Source organism: Sander vitreus, chromosome 4 (genome assembly GCF_031162955.1).
Source record: "Sander vitreus isolate 19-12246 chromosome 4, sanVit1, whole genome shotgun sequence".
NCBI lineage: Eukaryota > Metazoa > Chordata > Actinopteri > Perciformes > Percidae > Sander > Sander vitreus.
In genome coordinates, this window is record NC_135858.1 from 32264311 (window position 1) to 32283065 (window position 18755).

Here is an 18755-nt window from a genome sequence, read left to right on the forward strand (position 1 = left end):
CATTACGGGAAATGTAGTTTTCAGTATTTTATATTGACTGATGGAAATAAAAGTCAGGAAATCTTGGCCTGCTGCTTCAATTTTGACAATTTTTTTAAGTCAGGAGCCCATATATATGACAATTGTTTTAAGGCCGACTTGAAAAGTTTTTAACCTATGATTTACAAGGTGAGCTACTTATGTTAGCTTATAACTACACTGACTTACATTGTCATGAGCAACCACTATTGTTTCCAGCAGTTGTATAGCTGTACCACTAGAATGCAGTGTACTGAAATAGAATCATGACACAAACGCGTGCAAAAGTAATATTTTTTAATTCAAATGAAACCATGCAACAGGTCACCATCACCCTGATTAGATTCAACCCGTTATAAAATAAACATCCAAAGCCGTACATTGCTTTCAGTGGGCATTCACTGTATGAGAGAAGAGAAAGCATGGAGTATACACAGGTCAGCCCAGAGACTGAAGAAACAAAAACAAACAAAAAAATCACAGATCCTCCTGCTCAGCACAGGCCACAGTACAGTGTTGTTTCTAGAAAGGTGCCAAGCGCACTATGTTCTCTGAAGAGAGAAAGCACAAGGACCTGGAGCCCCCCCACCCCCATCACTGGCTGCTAATAATCAATCACCATCACAAAGCGCTATGACCCATATGGCACACAGAAGACAAGTCTGAGAACATGAGTAATGAGCTATCAGTGCCCTGTTGATACATATGTATGTATGTATCAACAGGGCATAAACACGGGAATAAAAGCAGTTTATTCCTGTGTACCGGACATGCACTTGTTTAAGGAAGGACCATGAAATTCACATCGTCAGGATTGCGAAAGCTGGGGAATTTGAGACTAACGGGGCCTGGGAGACCAAGCAAAGCATTGTTTGGGGGCACATTTTCTTCTCTATGAGGGGAATCATACTGCAAGACATTATGGTCTGTTGTTTAAAAAACAACCCAGAGTAATCCAAACCTTTTGGTTTGTGGTTACAGAAGCAGTTTTATTTTGCGGAGTAATGGGTGGATTCAAATGCATCACCATAATACCCATATAACAGGGACTATTTGTCACCACCTGCGAAGAATCGGGCACATAATTGGTACACTCAGGTCATCAGGTGTTATTTTACAACCTGGATGTAGAACACACAAAAGATATTAAAAAAATAACATGAGTAAGATGTACAGTATTTTTGTTTTGTATGTCTGGTCTGCACTGTGAACTTTAATGGATGACTGGGCGCACATCCCTCTCTCTGTCCAATGGTAGGCTCCTGAGGGAGGAAGTAGGAGTCGAGAGTCTTGGATAACATGATGGTTGTGTAGATTGAAAGTGGTAGAGTTGCATGTGTTTGTGTGTGAATGACAGGGAGAGATAGCAGCAGGTGCCTCAGTTGCTGTACACCTGGCCTTCAGGCGGCTGGGAAAGCCTGTTGTTTTCTTTCATCATCATGTGCTGTCTGAGCTCCTGCAGTACCATCCGGATGTTGTAGGAGTTTTTCCACCTGCACAGCGCTGTCAGTGTCTTTATGTCCACCTGAAGGAAGAGGAGGAGATGGTGAGGATTTATGGCCTCAATTGTGCACCCTGGCATTAAGGTTAAATATATGGAATGCTAGGCTAAAGCAGTGTGTTGGCACAAAGAGTGCAATTTAAGTATTTTGAGAGATTCTTAAATCAAAATATATGCAGAATTGTAAAACCAATTTTAGAAGCTAAAAGTAGCCTAACTGGCAGAATTAGGAGTAACTCCTACAATAAAGTATTTGGTTTAAAAGGTAATAAAATGCTTTGTATTTTAGGGCTAAACTAGCTCCTACAGTAAGTGTACGAGAATTTTAGTCACAAGAACTGCTAACAATCTGCAGCAGGCAATGCTCCTGGGTGTGTGAGCGTTTTGGAAAAATACAACAATGACGATATTTTAGAAGCATATTTCATCATGAAGAGATAATGGTTTGAACAACTCTTCATAAGTGAGTAATCAAATAGTTGCATTTTACGACAATTTTTTGAGACAGTGCAAGTACTTTTTACAACTACTCGCACGTGAGACCTGCAAATTTGACAGCTTTTTAATTTTTTTTCACATTGAAAAGCGAGGAGAGGGCAAGTCTGCCAGAGTTGGTCAATAAGTGAGAGATTAGACAACTGCGTGGGTAACGCATGGATGTGGTCTACACTCGTATGTCTCACTTTTCGTCATCTGTAAAAGCCATGGCAAAGCATTCACATGCTGTTGCAAAGCACTGTTACCATGTTTACATGAATATCATAATACATTTATGAGTTGGAATTCGCAGCCAAAGTTCTTTCATTTTGTTTGCTAAAGACTGTAGCCTACATTGGCGAGGAAAATGCAGAAAATGCAGCGTAGTAATAGCCAATGTTCCGGTCCAAAACGGGCTGATAACTAGTGGTGGATCAATATGTTTTATCTGTTTATATAGTAAAATTTGATGAAAACACAATCTTTTTTTATTTTTTATTTATGACAATTTAATACTTCTTTATTACTACTTTTAATTATTTACTACTAACTATTATGGTTTATTGACTTACATAATTTTTTGCTTAGGTTGTACTGATTTTAGGGATATGAAGCATTTAAAGATACTCCAATAAATGACATCACAATAAGCAAAATTACTAATGTAGGCACATCCCATGGGCCCACCACCTGTGGGAGGAACCGCTGGGGTCGGGTGCGCTGCCACATGGGTGGCAGTGAAGGTCAGGGGCCTCGACGGACCAGACCCGGGCAGCAGAGGCTGGCTCTGGGGACGTGGAATGTCACCTCTCTGTGGGGGAAGGAGCCGGAACTTGTGCGGGAGGTGGAGCGCTACCGGTTAGATCTGGTGGGGCTTACCTCTACGCACAGTCTTGGTTCTGGAACCATACTCCTGGATAGGGGTTGGACTCTTTTCTTCTCCGGAGTTGCCCAGGGTGTGAGGCGCCGGGCGGGTGTGGGGATACTCACAAGCCCCCGGCTGAGCGCCGCTACGTTGGAGTTTAACCCGGTGGACGAGAGGGTCGCCTCCCTACGTCTGCGGGTTGTGGGGGGAAAACTCTGACTGTTGTTTGTGCATATGCACCAAACAAGAGTTCAGAGTATTCGGCCTTCTTGGAGACCTTGAGTGGAGTCCTGCATGGGGGCTCCAGTTGGGGGACTCCATAGTTCTGCTGGGGGACTTCAACGCGCACGTGGGTAATGATGGAGACACATGGAGGCGTGATTGGGAGGAACGGCCTCCTGATCTAAACCAGAGTGGTTGTTTGTTGTTGGACTTCTGTGCTAGTCATGGATTGTCTATAACGAACACCATGTTCGAACATAGGGATGCTCATAAGTGTACTTGGTACCAGAGCACCCTAGGCCAAAGGTCAATGATCGATTTTATAATCGTTTCATCTGATCTGAGGCCATATGTTTTGGACACTCGGGTGAAGAGAGGGGCGGAGCTGTCAACCGATCACCATCTGGTGGTGAGTTGGGTCAGGGGGTGGGGGGAAGACTCTGGACAGACCTGGTAAGCCCAAAGCGGGTAGTGCGGGTAAATTGGGAACGTCTGGAGGAGGCCCCTGTCCGACAGACTTTCAACTCACACCTCCGGCGGAGCTTTTCGTGCATCCCTGTGGAGGCTGGGGGCATTGAACCCGAGTGGACAATGTTCAAAGTTTCCATTGCTGAAGCTGCGGTGAGGAGCTGTGGTCTTAGGGTCTTAGGTGCCTCAAGGGGCGGTAACCCACGAACACTGTGGTGGACACCGGTGGTCAGGGAAGCCGTCCGACTGAAGAAGGAGTCTTTCCGGGATATGTTATCCCAGGCGACTCCGGAGGCAGTTGCAAGGTACCGAAGGGCCCGAAGGGCTACAGCCTCTGCCGTGAAAGAGGCAAAGCAGCGTGTGTGGGAGAAGTTCGGAGAAGACATGGAGAAGGACTTTCGGTCGGCACCAAGGTGCTTCTGGAAAACCGTTCGCCACCTCAGGAGGGGAAGCGGGGAACCATCCAAGCTGTGTACAGTAAGGATGGGGACGCTGTTGACCTCAACTGAGGAGGTAATAGGGCGGTGGAAGGAGCACTTTGAGGAACTCCTAAATCCGACTAATACGCCCTCTATGGTAGAGGCAGAGCTGGAGGATGAGGGGGGGATTGGCATCAATTTCCCTGGTGGAGGTTGCTGAGGTAGTTAAACAACTCCACAGTGGCAAAGCCCCAGGAACTGATGAGATCCGTCCAGAAATGCTTAAAGCTCTGGGTGTGGAGGGGTTGTCTTGGTTGACACGCCTCTTCAACATTGCGTGGAAGTCTGGGACGGTGCCTAAGGAGTGGCAGACCGGGGTGGTGGTTCCCCTTTTTTAAAAAGGGGGGGGACCAGAGGGTGTGTGCCAATTACAGGGGTATCACACTTCTCAGCCTCCCGGTAAAGTCTACTCGAAGGTGCTGGAAAGGAGGTTCGGTCGATAGTCGAATCTCAGGTTGAAGAGGAACAATGCGGATTCCGTCCTGGTCGTGGAACAACGGACCAGATCTTTACTCTCGCAAGGATCCTGGGGGGAGCCTGGGAGTATGCCCAACCAGTCTACATGTGTTTTGTGGATCTGGAGAAGGCGTATGACCGGGTGCCCCGGGAGATACTGTGGGAGGTGCTGCGGGAGTACGGGGGTGAGGGGGTCCCTTCTCAGGGCCATCCAATCTCTGTACGACCAAAGCGAGAGCTGTGTCCGGGTTCTCGGCAGTAAGTCGGACTCGTTTCAGGTGAGAGTTGGCCTCCGCCAGGGCTACGCTTTGTCACCAATCCTGTTTGTAGTATTTATGGACAGGATATCGAGGCGTAGTCGGGGTGGAGAGGGGTTGCAGTTCGGTGGGCTGGGGATCTCATCGCTGCTTTTTGCAGATGATGTGGTCCTGATGGCATCATCGACCTGTGACCTTCAGCACTCACTGGATCGGTTCGCAGCCGAGTGTGAAGCGGCTGGGATGAGGATCAGCACCTCTAAATCGGAGGCCATGGTTCTCAGCAGGAAACCGATGGAGTGCCTTCTCCAGGTAGGGAATGAGTCCTTACCCCAAGTGAAGGAGTTCAAGTACCTTGGGGTCTTGTTCGCGAGTGAGGGGACAATGGAGCGGAGATTCCCTTAGAGATAGGGTGAGAAGCTCAGTTATCCGTGAGGAGCTCGGAGTAGAGCCGCTGCTCCTTTGCGTCGAAAGGAGCCAGTTGAGGTGGTTCGGGCATCTGGTAAGGATGCCCCCTGGGCGCCTCCCTAGGGAGGTGTTCCAGGCACGTCCAGCTGGGAGGAGGCCTCGGGGGAGACCCAGGACTAGGTGGAGGGATTATATCTCTAACCTGGCCTGGGAACGCCTCGGGATCCCCCAGTCGGAGCTGGTTAATGTGGCCCGGGAAAGGGAAGTTTGGGGTCCCCTGCTGGAGCTGCTACCCCCGCGACCCGACCCCGGATAAGCGGATGAAGATGGATGGATGGACTAATGTAGGCACTGGCGGACTATTTCTACTGCAGAGTTCAAAAGGATAACACGATTACTTATTGACTTTTGGAAAGCTGTTGCATCTATTGAACTTAAACAGTGACACATAAACAGTGAAAACATCTAAACTTTGAAATTACCCTTAATACTTTTCCCGTTTGAACTTTCTTTTTCATTCAGAACACAAGACAAAGTTTCCTTGCAAAACGTAATGTGCAAAATATTTGTTTTTCTCGATTACGTTGTTTTTTGTGATCATTAGGAGCCCAAATTGAAATCCAAATTGTATTAATTGTACAGCCCCAATGACAGAACAAAGTTACTAAATCAGTGTTTCTAACATGAGCACCCTAGTAGTGAGCCAACAACTCTCCAACAACTTATTACTAAAAGCTACCACTGAGGCTGAAGCACAAGTCAAGTCTTAGGTTGCGTCTCATTTCTCTGTCTTACCCCTTCCCCTTAGTTTTGCGCGTTCATGTGAGAGTAAGGGCTATCCCATTTTTCATTTTGATCGAGGGGTAGGGCTAAGGGGAAGGGGTAGATACCCCTTAGTTTTAAGCAAAGTCGTGAGCTTACTTGAAAGCAAGGGATACCCAGAATACACTGCGCAGCCGGAAACAATGGCGACCAGAGAGACCCATAAATGTAAGTATTTTCGGCTTAAAGAATTGATTTAAAAATTACGAAAGTCTTGTTTTGTGCTCTACTCAGTCCTGTACATATATATTTGCAACCATGTTCTTAATTGAAACGTTTTTAAAAATCGCTAGTTTGCTACGCTAAAGCTAAGTTACATTCTAAGTCCTGCATTTCTCTGCCTTGAATGGACATGGAGCATGTCTACAGTTTTAACTAAACTCCATTAGCAGCGAATTTAGTTTGATATCAGTGTATAACACTACTTGCTTTGGAGACATCGATACGTGCTTTACATTTACCATCCTGTATCACACAGGGACGCATGAGGAAACCCGGCAGCTGATCCACTTTCGGGCTGAAAACGAGCAGAAGTTTCTGCGTTCATGTTGTAGCCATTCAATATTGTATTGGTACTGTATTATTGTAATCATGTGTAATTCATTCCTGTTCATGCACCTATACATTGTTGTTGATTATGATACAGGACACTAATGAAAGAAATGGGGTTGGAGGGAAAGGTTACTGGCCAACCAAGGTATCAGACTGTGGTCTGGAATTTCAGAATAGCTGTAGTTTTTTTTGTTTGTTTGGGGTCTTGTGTGTCTTTTTTTAGTTTTATACATTTGAGTGCCTTTTTTATGTGTGACATGTAAGTTATGGTTCTAATAGTTGTAATAATGTTATGTTTACTATATTGGGCAATAAAGACAGCTTTTTGTTAACAAAGAAAGTGTTTCTGAACATCAATGACATTCAAAACAGTGATAACTGAAACAGATATACAAAACACCATGCAGTGTGTATAAAAATATTTATTGCAAACAGACCTAAGTATGTATGATGACGTAACCAAGTGGTGTCTCATTTCATAGGGATATGTTTTCACCCCTACCCCTTACCACTCAGTTTCGAGGGACAAGGGCTAGGGGTAAGACGAAGGGGCAGGAGTAAGGGGAAGGGGTAAGACAGAGAAATGAGATTCAGCCTTAAATTTAACTGGCAGCAGGGGCTACTACTGACAGAGTAGTTATTGGTATTATGGTAATTATGTTCATATTGCATACAACTAATAATAAACACTTAAAGTTAAACTTTTAATGTAGATCAAACAGGAAAGAGTGGTAGGTGGTGAAATTTGGATACTCACCACACCATTTGAATTGTGAACGCCGCTCAGGTTGATCTTGTTCACAAAGCGGACATGAGGGGGATACTCTGGGTATCTGGATCCACATTCTATTTTCAGACTGTATATCCTGCCTTCATAGACAGTCTGCAATTAAAGAAAAGATGACTTTAGCTAAGCTTGGGCAGTATCAAGATATTACAGTATACAGTGGAATTCAGAATTCCCAAAGGTATGATTTTCAATACCGTCAAATATACAGAGGTGGAAGAATCATTCAGATCCTACTTAAGTAAAAGTACTAATACCACACTGAAAATCATCCACTACAAGTAAAAGTTCTGCATTCAAAACCTTAAAGTAAAAGTATGCAAGTATTATCAGCAAAAAGTAAAATTATTTATTGTGCAGTAAAATGTTCCCTGTCAGTGTTTTCCCATTATATATGGTGTTTCTGGATTAATATTACTGCTGCATTGTGTATGTCAGTATTCCTCAAAGAGTGGGCTTTCGGACCACTGGTGGTCTGCCAGCGAGTCCCTGGTGGTCCGCGAGTAGATTTGGTAAAAATAACAGTGTTTCTCAATCTGTCTTAGAGCGAAACCAAAACCTAATAGTGAGTAGCATAGTTGTGTTGTTTTCAATATTAAATAAACGTGTATGTAAATTCATACATTACTGTTTGAATTGGCTGTTTTTCTGTGTTGTCGGACTTCAGCAATGAAGCCGACCGTTTCGCGACACTGCCTTAAATTCACAACACAAGATCAGCATGGCATTTGAAATAGGGATGCACCAATTGCAAATTTCTCAGCATGTGTAGAATTTTCATTTGGCCGTTGTCGATACCAAGGCCGATGTGAATGAGCAGAAATTCAATAAAATTTATGAACAGTTTGAGTTTCTCAGGATTTTTTTTTGTTTAATGAGCGTACCTGAAGGCACCACAGAGTCCAGTCGGAGCCTACATGCTTCGATGTTTGTTTCCATAACTCACTCACGGGGAAGGCAAAATGTTGCTATACCGGTGACTTCAGGGAAGCAGGAAGATTTTCTGTTGCTTCTACATCATCTCGGACTCAGGCAGTGGCCATCGTGTCTGGAACAGTTAAGCTGCAGGCTACCAATAAGCTAACGTTACCCTGTTTCTTTAGCTGCATGGAACATACCCAGGAACATTCTTTTTTAAAGCTGGGTAGGCTACTGTTGTATGAGTCAGACCAATTAACACAACATTAGGGCAGTGCAAAATAGATAAACATTGGCTACTGCTATCGGTGCATGTCACCGTATTTGCTGATGGGCCGATGAGAGTAAATAGGGCGGACATCGGCCAATTCCGATGTCCAGCCGATACATTGGTGCATCACTAATTTAAAGGAAATACAGAGGAATAAAGTTCACAGTTACTGTCAACTAACAAATGGATTGATGGATTAAGAAGGGCTCAATTAAAAGAAAATTAAATTAAACCTTTAACTAGAGCTGTAACAATTCCAAATGTTGCTGTACAAATAATTGTCTCAGAAATAATTGGGATTAACAATATAATATGTCTCTTTCAGTCAAATTTCAAAATACTTATTCATTACTTTTTCAAACAAAATAAAGTTTTTAATGAATCCCAGGATATCTTTTGGTTAAATCACTGTTATAATGTGTGACTCATAATGTAATAACACAAATACACAGCCTACAAAGTAGTCGCAATCAAGTTATAGACATCATTTTTTTCAGGACACCCTGTGCTATCAAGATATGTATGTAGTAAGGCTGTTGGGACGAATTCCAAAAGTCGAATATAATTCGAATAGTAAAAAAATTAATACTATTCGAATGCGGAAATTATTCGGATGTGATTTTTTAAAAATAAATATGTTGGCTAGCGTTAGCTAATTTCCCTCTTTTCACCTTGGCCTACCCGCATGTGAAAATTAAATGCTTTTGTCATGTCACGTCTGATGAACAATAAGTAAGCGGGAGTGAAAAACACAAGGCGTTGTAAGGTCTTTAGATCAAGGAGCTAACGTTAACGTCACGTACCGAGTAACGTTAGTACAGTGGGAATGACAGGCTGCAGCTGGGAATCAGAAGGGTGGGAAATAGTTTTAACATGACTAAAGCATTTTGGCTCAGTGGATGATAATGTTAAACATTATCATGCACTGAGCCAAAATGCTTATGTTATCATTAGTTAGCTTGTTCGTGTTTCCTAACTGCATTGCGAGTTATAGGAGCTTAATGGAGACAGCTCAAGTTTATGTTAGTATCCCTACAGCTGTCAGCGTTAGCTTCGACTTCATATATTACCTTCTAACAGCTGTATTCTCAGTAACATGACAATCTGCACCGTTTGGCTTAGTTATTGTAATCGGTTGATGTGTGTTTGTCGCTGTGTGCTCGTTGTGGAAAATGAATGTAAACAAAGGTGCTTGCCAGAAATACAATGTGCCATGACGTAGGTCCCCTTCAAGACTAGGCTAATGTTAGAAGTCCCTCTAGTGTAGTACATATTAATAACAGGCTGCATTTGAGCATTGAATATTTGAATATTATTCGAATACAAAAAAAAAAAAATTAAATTTGAATGGTATTATACAGGAAGATTGACAGCTCTAGTAGGCTGCAGGGATGTCACATGAATGTATACAATGTTATAGGACTATAAAGACAAAAGAAAAAACAAAATTAAATCTCACAGAATTAAAATCTCACAGAATTGTATTGGAATCACCCAGAACAGTTTAGAAAAAGACTTTTGGAAATTGTTATCCCAAGTCATCCCATTAAAACAGACACATATTACGAAGGGAGCCTCAACAGTTTTTTTGTAGCGAGAGAAAATGTGAAGGCTTCATACAGAGTAAGCCATTTGTAAAACTGTTTTTAATTTGGCTGTAATTTGTAATATACTGGTGAAGTAGGAAGCCTATTGTTTTTGGGCATACTTTGGCAGTTAGGTGGTCCGTGAGTTTTTTTATTGGGTAAGTGATGCTTGGTCCAAAAAAAGTTGGAGAAACACTGGTGCATGTTGTATTTCACTGCTGTAGATGTTTAAGGTTGTGCTAATTGTAACTCTTTTATTACCCTTTATATACTATTGGGTAGTTTAATGTAGAGCAATGCATCATATTCTACAAGAACACCCTGTGAGAACCACGTCTTTCTAAAAAAAAGTCAACTTTTCATGGTTTTCAGCTTTGTGACGATGCTTTTTCCAGCTGATCCAAGAGGCTTTTTAAATACTTTATTTAGCTTAAGAAGTAGGAGAATCTCCTCAATAAAAAGGAACACGTCATCCTTTAGTTTATCAAAAACTAGTCCTGCATTGCCAGACCTATCTCCACAGCAGTGTGTCGGCGCTGGAGTATGATCTGGCTACACCAGCTTATCATTCTTGAAAAGGGTAATAAAACACTGGGTCGTTTGTGTTTCTTTAGACACAATTGGGTTGGGTGGCGCTAACAGGGTACCCCCAGGATTCTTCAAGTTAAATTTAAGACTTTTTAAGACCTTTTTTGTGATTAACAACTTTTATTATTAATTATTTTACGAAAATACAAACCAATTTACCAACATGAACACATCCCCTCCCTACCTGAACCCCCACAATCATCATCACCACATATGCTGCAGGCCTCGGCTGTCAACCCAGGTACATATCCTTGGATAAAAATTAGGACATAAAATAATAGCCATAATATTCAAGACAATACAATAAAACAACAAAATAGACAATCTGTAAACCAAATGGACATACTATGTATATGTTATAAAACAATAAGCAGTCCACAGTACATGGCTTCTGGGAGCCCTTCAGAAAGCATACGTAGTTTCCCGATTTATTAGTGTAGAAATTCAATCTTGCATTCTATGACATTTTTTTCAAACGCCGCCACCCTAGCCAACTCCTGGATTAAAGGCACCCCTTCAGTCTTCCATCCTCTTAGAAGAATCTGTCTGGCTTTCATTACTAGTCTGGACCCAGCTTACTATGTGCTTATCTATTCCGTTTAGGATTGACCCATCTCCCAGAACAAATCTTGGGCTGAATGGAACCTGGGTATCTGCAATCAGATTGGCCATCCTCTTCTGTATCTTACATGTCCAACAATTTGGTGTGTCTCTTGAACCTATTCTACATTTTTAAGACCCTTTTAATACCAACTAGGATGAAATTTAATGCCACCTTCACAGTCATATGATGGAAAAACTGGTGTGGCAGTGTTTCCCACAGACAATTTGTTGTGGGAATACTTATTTTTTAGGGATGCACGATATTGGATTTTGGCCGATATTCAATATGCCAATATTTTCAAACTCATTTTGGCCGATGCCGATACCAATATATAAACATTTTTCCCCTGATGTATATACACTTTAGTTTTACTGAAGAGAAATCCAAGTCTTTCTCCTGTACTACCTTTACCTTATTATACTCATGTGTGGTAGATATGGCAATACACAAGACAAGCAACATTTGATTCTACAGACAGACATTCACCCCTGAAAAATAGATACATTATTTCACTTGGAGAATAAATTATATGCCAGTGCCACATTTTATTTTTAATTTAAGACTTCAAACTTCAGTCCTTAGGAGTAAATAGATAAAAAATACATTTTCAAATAAAAAATGTACATCCATCTCCTACTTGAACAGGTCTGCCAAATGCTTCCCTGACATAATAGTTGACATTGTACTGAAACTTACAGTGGTCACAAAAAAGCAGCTGTAGTCCAGAACTACACTTCAGTCCTTAGGACCCACTTTATAGTATAATCAAACTTAAAACCAAGCTCCATATATTGTCTTGTGAGCCAAACACAGTCCTGTAACAACTCAGTGACAAACAGTATGCTCCGTATTGCAAAAAAATACAAGGACATTTTATCCTTCACTTGAACTTGAGTCGTGCAAACCTTTTCAGTCCAACTAACTAGGTAACAACTTCAGCTGACTGGTTCAGCTATTTTTTTAATACCAGAGGTAGGTTTTTCTTCACAAAAATGAGCATCTCTGCTTTTTCACCGTCCATTCAATTTCTCGTTTCGTCTATCACATCAGAGGCAACGCTAAACAGCCGTTCACTGTCAACACTTGTGCAAGGCGCACACAGGTATTTGCGTGCAGCAGGAGCAAGGGCAGGGAAACGGGCCTGGTTGCGTTTCCAGTACTCCAATGGACTGTCGTTCCTGGGAATTGTGGGTTCGGCCAGGTATGATATGACCTATGAAGTAACAGAATACCGAAATATCACTTACTGATTTTAGTTTTTTTACTTCATGCTGTTTAGGCTTTAAAAGAGCACTAACGTTTTTTTTCTCCAGAAATCATATGATTTATTAGTTGCACATGTATTATTAATACACAGGCCGACTTATGATAAATAGGCTATTATCTATGTTATGACAAAGCGGAATAATAATTGAGAAAGTAGCATTATTGATTAGGATGCTTTTGGTCTAAAGTGAAATATTCAAAAAAATAAATAAATAAAACTACATTTGTGCATGTTTAGATGCTTACCTGTGACGTGGCCCCGGTCTTGTCTTGCTCCTCAAACATGACATTCTCCTCCAGAATTTCTTCATACATATCCAGCAGTGATCCTGTTTGGGTCCTCTTCTCTGGGGGATCCTCTGCTGGCATCTGCACTGCCGCTCATGTCATCCAAAACTTTGAGCAACAGGTCGCGAGCACTCCTCTTTTTTTCCACATCAAAGTACCGGTCTTTGTAGCGGGCATCAAGCATTGTTGCAACAGAATAAAGTGTTTCACACTGCACACCGTTGAAGCAATGATTGACGGCTTCCAGCAGGGTAGTTTTGGTGGTCTGCACGCCTCTGTCCGTGTCACTCGGCCGGCCAAGCAGTCGTGTCAGTGCCACAAACGCGGGGATAACATCAGCTGCAGAGGCCTCTGCAGAACTTACATCTCTGGTCAGCTGCTCACAGGGGCGAGAAGTGTGATCATATTTTCTAGAATTCCCCACTGATTTGCCATCAAAGTTGCAGGAAGCTCGAAATCAGCAGCATAAGCACCTAGTGCCCTCTTCTGCTCGACCAAGCTTCGCATCATATAAAATGTCGAATTCCATCTGGTAGTGACGTCTTGTTGAAGTCGTTTTACCGACATTCCGAGCTCTTTCTGTACATCCTCCAGCCGACTGTATGCCAGCTGGGAGTGCTTGAAATGTCCAACTATTCTCCTTCCCACGGCCACAACATCTGCCATGCTGCGCTGAGACAGGACTCCTTCATGCACCACCAGTTGCAGCGTGTGTGCCATGCACAGTAGACTTGCCACACCAAACTCCACCATAGCTTTAGCCATGTTACGGCCATTGTCACGTAGTACGACATGCACTTGTTCTCTTTCTATTTTCCATTTCCCAAACATATTATCAAATGCGGATGCAATTGCAGCTGCTGTGTGAGAACCAGAGCATTCCTGTGAGTGTAGGACAGCTTTTTTTAAGGGTAAAGTCTTCGTCTATCCACTGGGCAGTGAGGCTCAACATGCTAACAGGACTCACGTTTGAAGTCCAAATGTCCGTGGTAAAGCTAATGTGACTAGCGCCAGCGAGGAGCCTTTCAATGTGACTGGCGACAACACTCTGGAGTTCAGGTAAGGCCACATCAGAAAAGTAGTGCCGGCTAGGCATAGCATACCGCGGCTCTAGGTACGTCATTAGCCTGCTGAAGCAAACGTCTTCTACCACGCTGAACTGCTGGTTATCAAGAGCAATAAATGCAAAGATTTTGTCGTTAAGCTCTTTTACCTTTGGGTGGTCGCTGCTGTATTTTCTAGCTTTGTCAAAGGACTGAAGTAGAGTAGAGTCTCCTACTTCAATGCCTAACAAATCTATCTCTTTCTCTCCCTGACCAGGTCTTTCACTGGTTGAAGCCTGAAAATATTGTAAACAAATGAAAAATGACATAACATTATTTATAATACGTTTATTTGATTCACAGCTGCTACATATAGTGTTTTGACCTCGACAACCCAACTGCATTTTACCACAACCTTGCGACTAGTTAACTTTCTAAAGCAGGCACAATCGCTTGTTTGCTAAGAGTCGGGTCGGGAATTTCGCCAGCCGTCTTCTCTCCTTATGGAGACAGACGCTGTGTGCACGGTGGGAGGAGCTGTGTGTGTGTATGTGAGCGAGACGCAAGTGACAGAGAGACGGAGGAGAGCAGGAATAGGAAATCCAGCTGAACGTGTTTTAAATAGCGTTTAAAAAAAATATAACGAACGCAATGTGCGGCGGCCGGTGTTGATAGTGAGGCGCACCGCCACACAGTCTGTGTGTGGGAAACACTGTGTGGATTTTAAGCCCCAGAAAAGAATTATTTACCAAGTAACGGTACCTGAATTTTGTTTTTGTTATTATTATAACATTTATGAGCACAGAAAGAACTTCGGGGACGCAATGAAAATGTATCAAATACAGGTGTGCTCATAAGTGTACATACCCTGGCAGAATTTGTGAAATTCTGGCCAGTTTTTGGAAAATATGACTGATCATGCAGAAAACCTCTCTTTTATTTATGGATAGTGGTCAGGTGAAGCCATTTATTATCACGTATACCATGGTCTGGGTGAATGCTCGATTGTGATTGGCTGCAGGGTGTCCATAAAAAAGTGATGTAGGACACCTGAAACTGACTGTTTACTGTTCTAAATGAATGCGCTACATTAAAACAAAAAGGAAATGTGGATATGTTATCTCCAACTCGTCCTCTGAACACCACAGGATGGCACTAACACACAAGCTGCAAGAAGTCAGTTATACTTCCCCTCTGAACTGACTGTTTCACAGCGAATAACGTTATCTCACATCCCGTTCGCTGTTCAGGTCGCTACTTCAGGCTGCGGCCGACCATAACGTTACACATCGCGGATAAAATTGTTCGTAAAAGTCGTTTTGGGGACGATGACATGGCTGGATAGCTAGCTTGTCTTGTTGTTCAACATGCTGTAAAATTATTTTTACTGATTGCCAATTGTACACAATGTTATTGACTTTGGATCTTGCTAGCATAGCGTTAGCTTTCTGGCTCGTAGTTAATCTGAAGGGTTCTACGAGCTGAGCGGACTATAAATATCTCCCATTGCTAAGGGAGGCAAGTCGTATCTGAGGTCTTTCCTATTTACTGGAGGAGTGAACAACGTTTGTATTGCATAAGAACCTTATAGGATGGGAATGACTTTTCCAGGTATTAGTCCAACCCTCAGGCATAACCAGGGAAAGAGTTATTGTTTGGATAAATTTTAGATTTTGATTGTAAAACAAATAAAAATATAAACTAATGTTTTAAAAATATGTTATTTGGCAAGTGACCATGGTATAAGCGGGTTAATGCCCTTCGATGTGTCTATTATCAGGTATTAATGGACTTCGGCGGAGGCGCATCGAACGGTTTACGCCTCGTCGTCGTCCATTAATAGCTGACAATGGACACCTCGTCGGGCATAAACCCTTACATAATTGTGTTTGCCCTTTTTAACTACTAATGATGACTGAAATCACCACAAATTGCCCTGATCAGAAGTTTACATACCCTTTAATCTTTGGCCTGATAATATACACACAAATTGACACACCCAGCCAGGTTTAATTGGCTTTTAAGGGTAAGTTCCCACACCTGTGACATATTTAATATTATATTATTATATTATATTTTGCCTGTGTACAAATAGCCAACGAGTTTCATAGCTCTTGTGAGACATTTGCACATTTTACCCAGGGCTGCACTCACTTTGCTGGCTACAGAACCATGGGGAAAGCAAAAGAGCTGTCACAGGATTTGCGAGAAAAGGTAGTTGAACTGTATAAATCAGGAAAGGGATATAAAAAGATATGCAAAGATTTGAAAATTCCAGTCAGTAGTGTTCAAAGGTTGATAAATAAATGGAGAATTTGTGGTCAGGCAGACCAACAAAGATTTCAGCCTCAACTGCAAGGAAAATTGGTCGGGATGCAAAGAAAAACCCTCAAGGTACTTCAGATGAAATACAGGCTTCACTGCAAAAAAGTGGTGTGACTGTTTCAAGATTCACAATAAGGAGACACTTGAACAAAAATGGGCTACATGGTTGGGTTGCCAAAAAAAAAAACATTACTGCGCAAATGCCACAAAACAGTACGCCTACAATATATCAAACAGCATCTGGACAAGCCTAAGAACTTCTGGTACAAAGTAATTTGGAGTGATGAGACCAAAATTGAACCTTTTGGTCACAACCATAAACGTTATGTTTGGAGAGGAGTCAACAAGGCCTAGAGATGAATGCAGCATGTTATCAGAAAATATTGGATGACAATTTGCACTCATCAGCCCAAAATCTGCGCATGGGACCCACATGGACTTTCCAACATGACAATGATCTGAAGCTCAAGGCCAAGTCAACCCTTTAGTGGCTACAGCAGAACAAAGTGAAGGTTCTGAAATGGCCATCACAGTCTCCTGACCTCAATATCATTGAGCCTCTTTGGGGAGAACTCAAACGTGCAGTCCATGCATGACAACCCAAGAATTTACAGGACCTGGAGGCTTTTTGTGAAGAAGAATGGGCATCTCTATCATCTGAGAAAATAAAGGCACTCATCTACAACTATCACAAAAGACTGCTCATTGATGCAAAAGGGGGCAATACACAGTATTAAGATCTAAGGGTATGTAAACTTTTGAACTGGGACCATCTCATTATGTTATTTATTGCTATGTTTTGTTTAATGATTGCACTATTCTGTAATGCTTCATAGTTTAATTTGAATCCCATTAAAATAAAAGTAACAAGTTTTTCCTGATAACTTGTGTTTTCTTAAAGGAATGGTACACTTATGAGCACAACTATAATGTGTTTTTGAGGGGACATTTAGACACAGAATGATTTCATTAATTTGAATAGAAAAAGTATACTAGGTTTTTAATTATTTCTGTTTCAAATTGTAATTATTTAATAATTATGTAATTATTTATACTTTAAAGTGCTTAAAGTATTTTTAAATACATTTTCTACTTATCAATAAATTGTTAGTAATGTTGAACGGAGTAACGGACCACCCCAATACCCTAATGTTAATAAATAAATAAAACATTTGTCGCATAAAGAGCTCTTATGCTATGAAACAAAAAATACAAAATAGATAAAACTTGTGCATTAAGAGGTGTTACAATTAGTTCCATCTTATATACAATATGTAATATAATATGCCAATGTAAATGCCAGTGTAGTCACTGACCATTCACATACCCTACAAAGGTGGAGCAACATTTATGAGGATACAGTATTTATTTAATCCTACAAAAAGGACAAGAAATAATTTAAGACCTTTGTAAACAAAATGTGCTACTTCGTGAACAAAAGTTTTAAGGCCCCATTTTTAGAAAATTTAATTTAGGAGGGGCCACATGATGCGTGAGAAGGAGCGCCAGAGTCAAGGTCCCGGAATATATACGTTTTTGAACATTTCAAAGATAGCTTAATCAGCTAAAATTGCACGACCAGAGAAGTAGAGATGCACCGATAGACCGGCCGGTGACCGGAATTGGCCGGTTTTCACATGCTCGGCCATGACCGGCGACCGACAGGTCAGTCTGACATATGCCGATTTCATGCCGGTCAATGCTACAATTAACTGACAACATAAGTTATACGAGTTACAGTTCTCAAGGACGCACGCACACACGGACGCAACAGCACAGTCTCCTTTTCCTTTCTCTCAACTTTTCCGCCGTGTGTCGTGCGTACCCGCTCGCGGTGTGAAGCGCGTGTCCGCGCTATTCTCAAACATGTAGGGAACCTCGTGAATTAACCTGCAACTTGTCAGGAAATTCTTCAGCATGTGTGCAGAAGATAACAAGTTTGCAATATCAACACTTGCAAGGAAAGAGTAGGGCGTGGAGGGACGACACCAAAATCAAATTTTTTTAGTTGGATATTGGATGTGAAAAAAAGGAAATGGTTCTAACATTGCACTTTAGATGTGTGAATTTTACATAGTTCTATTTCATAGTGATCCATTATCTGTTAAAAAATGTTTCTATGTTCTGTGCAAAATGTTCTATTAAAGAAAAGATAGAAAATAAATATTTGTGTGTGCTGTAAAGTGGTTAGAAAAAATTAAATCGGAATCGGCTAAAATCGTTATCGGCTGGCCTAACTCAAAGAAAATCGGAATCGGCCTAGAAAGTTGTAATCGGTGCATCTCTACAGAGAAGTAATGTCACTACGTGAACTCTGGGCAAAAACACCTGAAAACAAACAAGTTTTGCGACCCAAATCTCGAAGAAATCAGCAAGGACCAGCCGCCAGCAGTCCTGACAAAATGGCGGAGGAAGAGGAGATAGACGACCTGGTGGCTAAGATAAGTGAAGCAGTACTCGCCAAACTCAGCTCCAGTCTGGATATGAAACTCGACCAGATCAGTGAGCTTGGTGTGCAAAAAGGTAAAAGTTGTTGAAAGGAGAGTGGAAGACG

At 41.9% G+C, this 18755-nt stretch overlaps 1 protein-coding gene and 1 long non-coding RNA gene across 3 annotated transcripts in view; both read right to left on the bottom strand.

Moving 5' to 3' along the window:
* Positions 1-301: 301 nt before the first annotated feature.
* The window catches only part of LOC144517310 (ubiquitin-conjugating enzyme E2 variant 1-like), a 32410-nt gene continuing 13956 nt past the window's right edge, over positions 302-18755 (bottom strand). Inside the window, exons 3-4 of one of the 2 annotated variants that reach the window (XM_078249365.1) lie at positions 7283-7408; positions 302-1543 (exon numbers count right to left, since the gene is read on the bottom strand). In XM_078249365.1, coding sequence (XP_078105491.1) covers positions 1397-1543; positions 7283-7408 — 273 coding nt within the window. In that variant the 3' untranslated portion in view covers positions 302-1396. The remainder of the gene's footprint in view (positions 1544-7282; positions 7409-18755) is intronic. The other variant, XM_078249366.1, reaches the window with a different exon arrangement.
* On the bottom strand, positions 11805-18100 carry LOC144517311 (uncharacterized). The gene is made up of 2 exons (XR_013501918.1): positions 12792-18100; positions 11805-12492 (listed from the first exon to the last, which is right to left on the bottom strand). It is a non-coding gene; the product is annotated as an uncharacterized LOC144517311 (long non-coding RNA).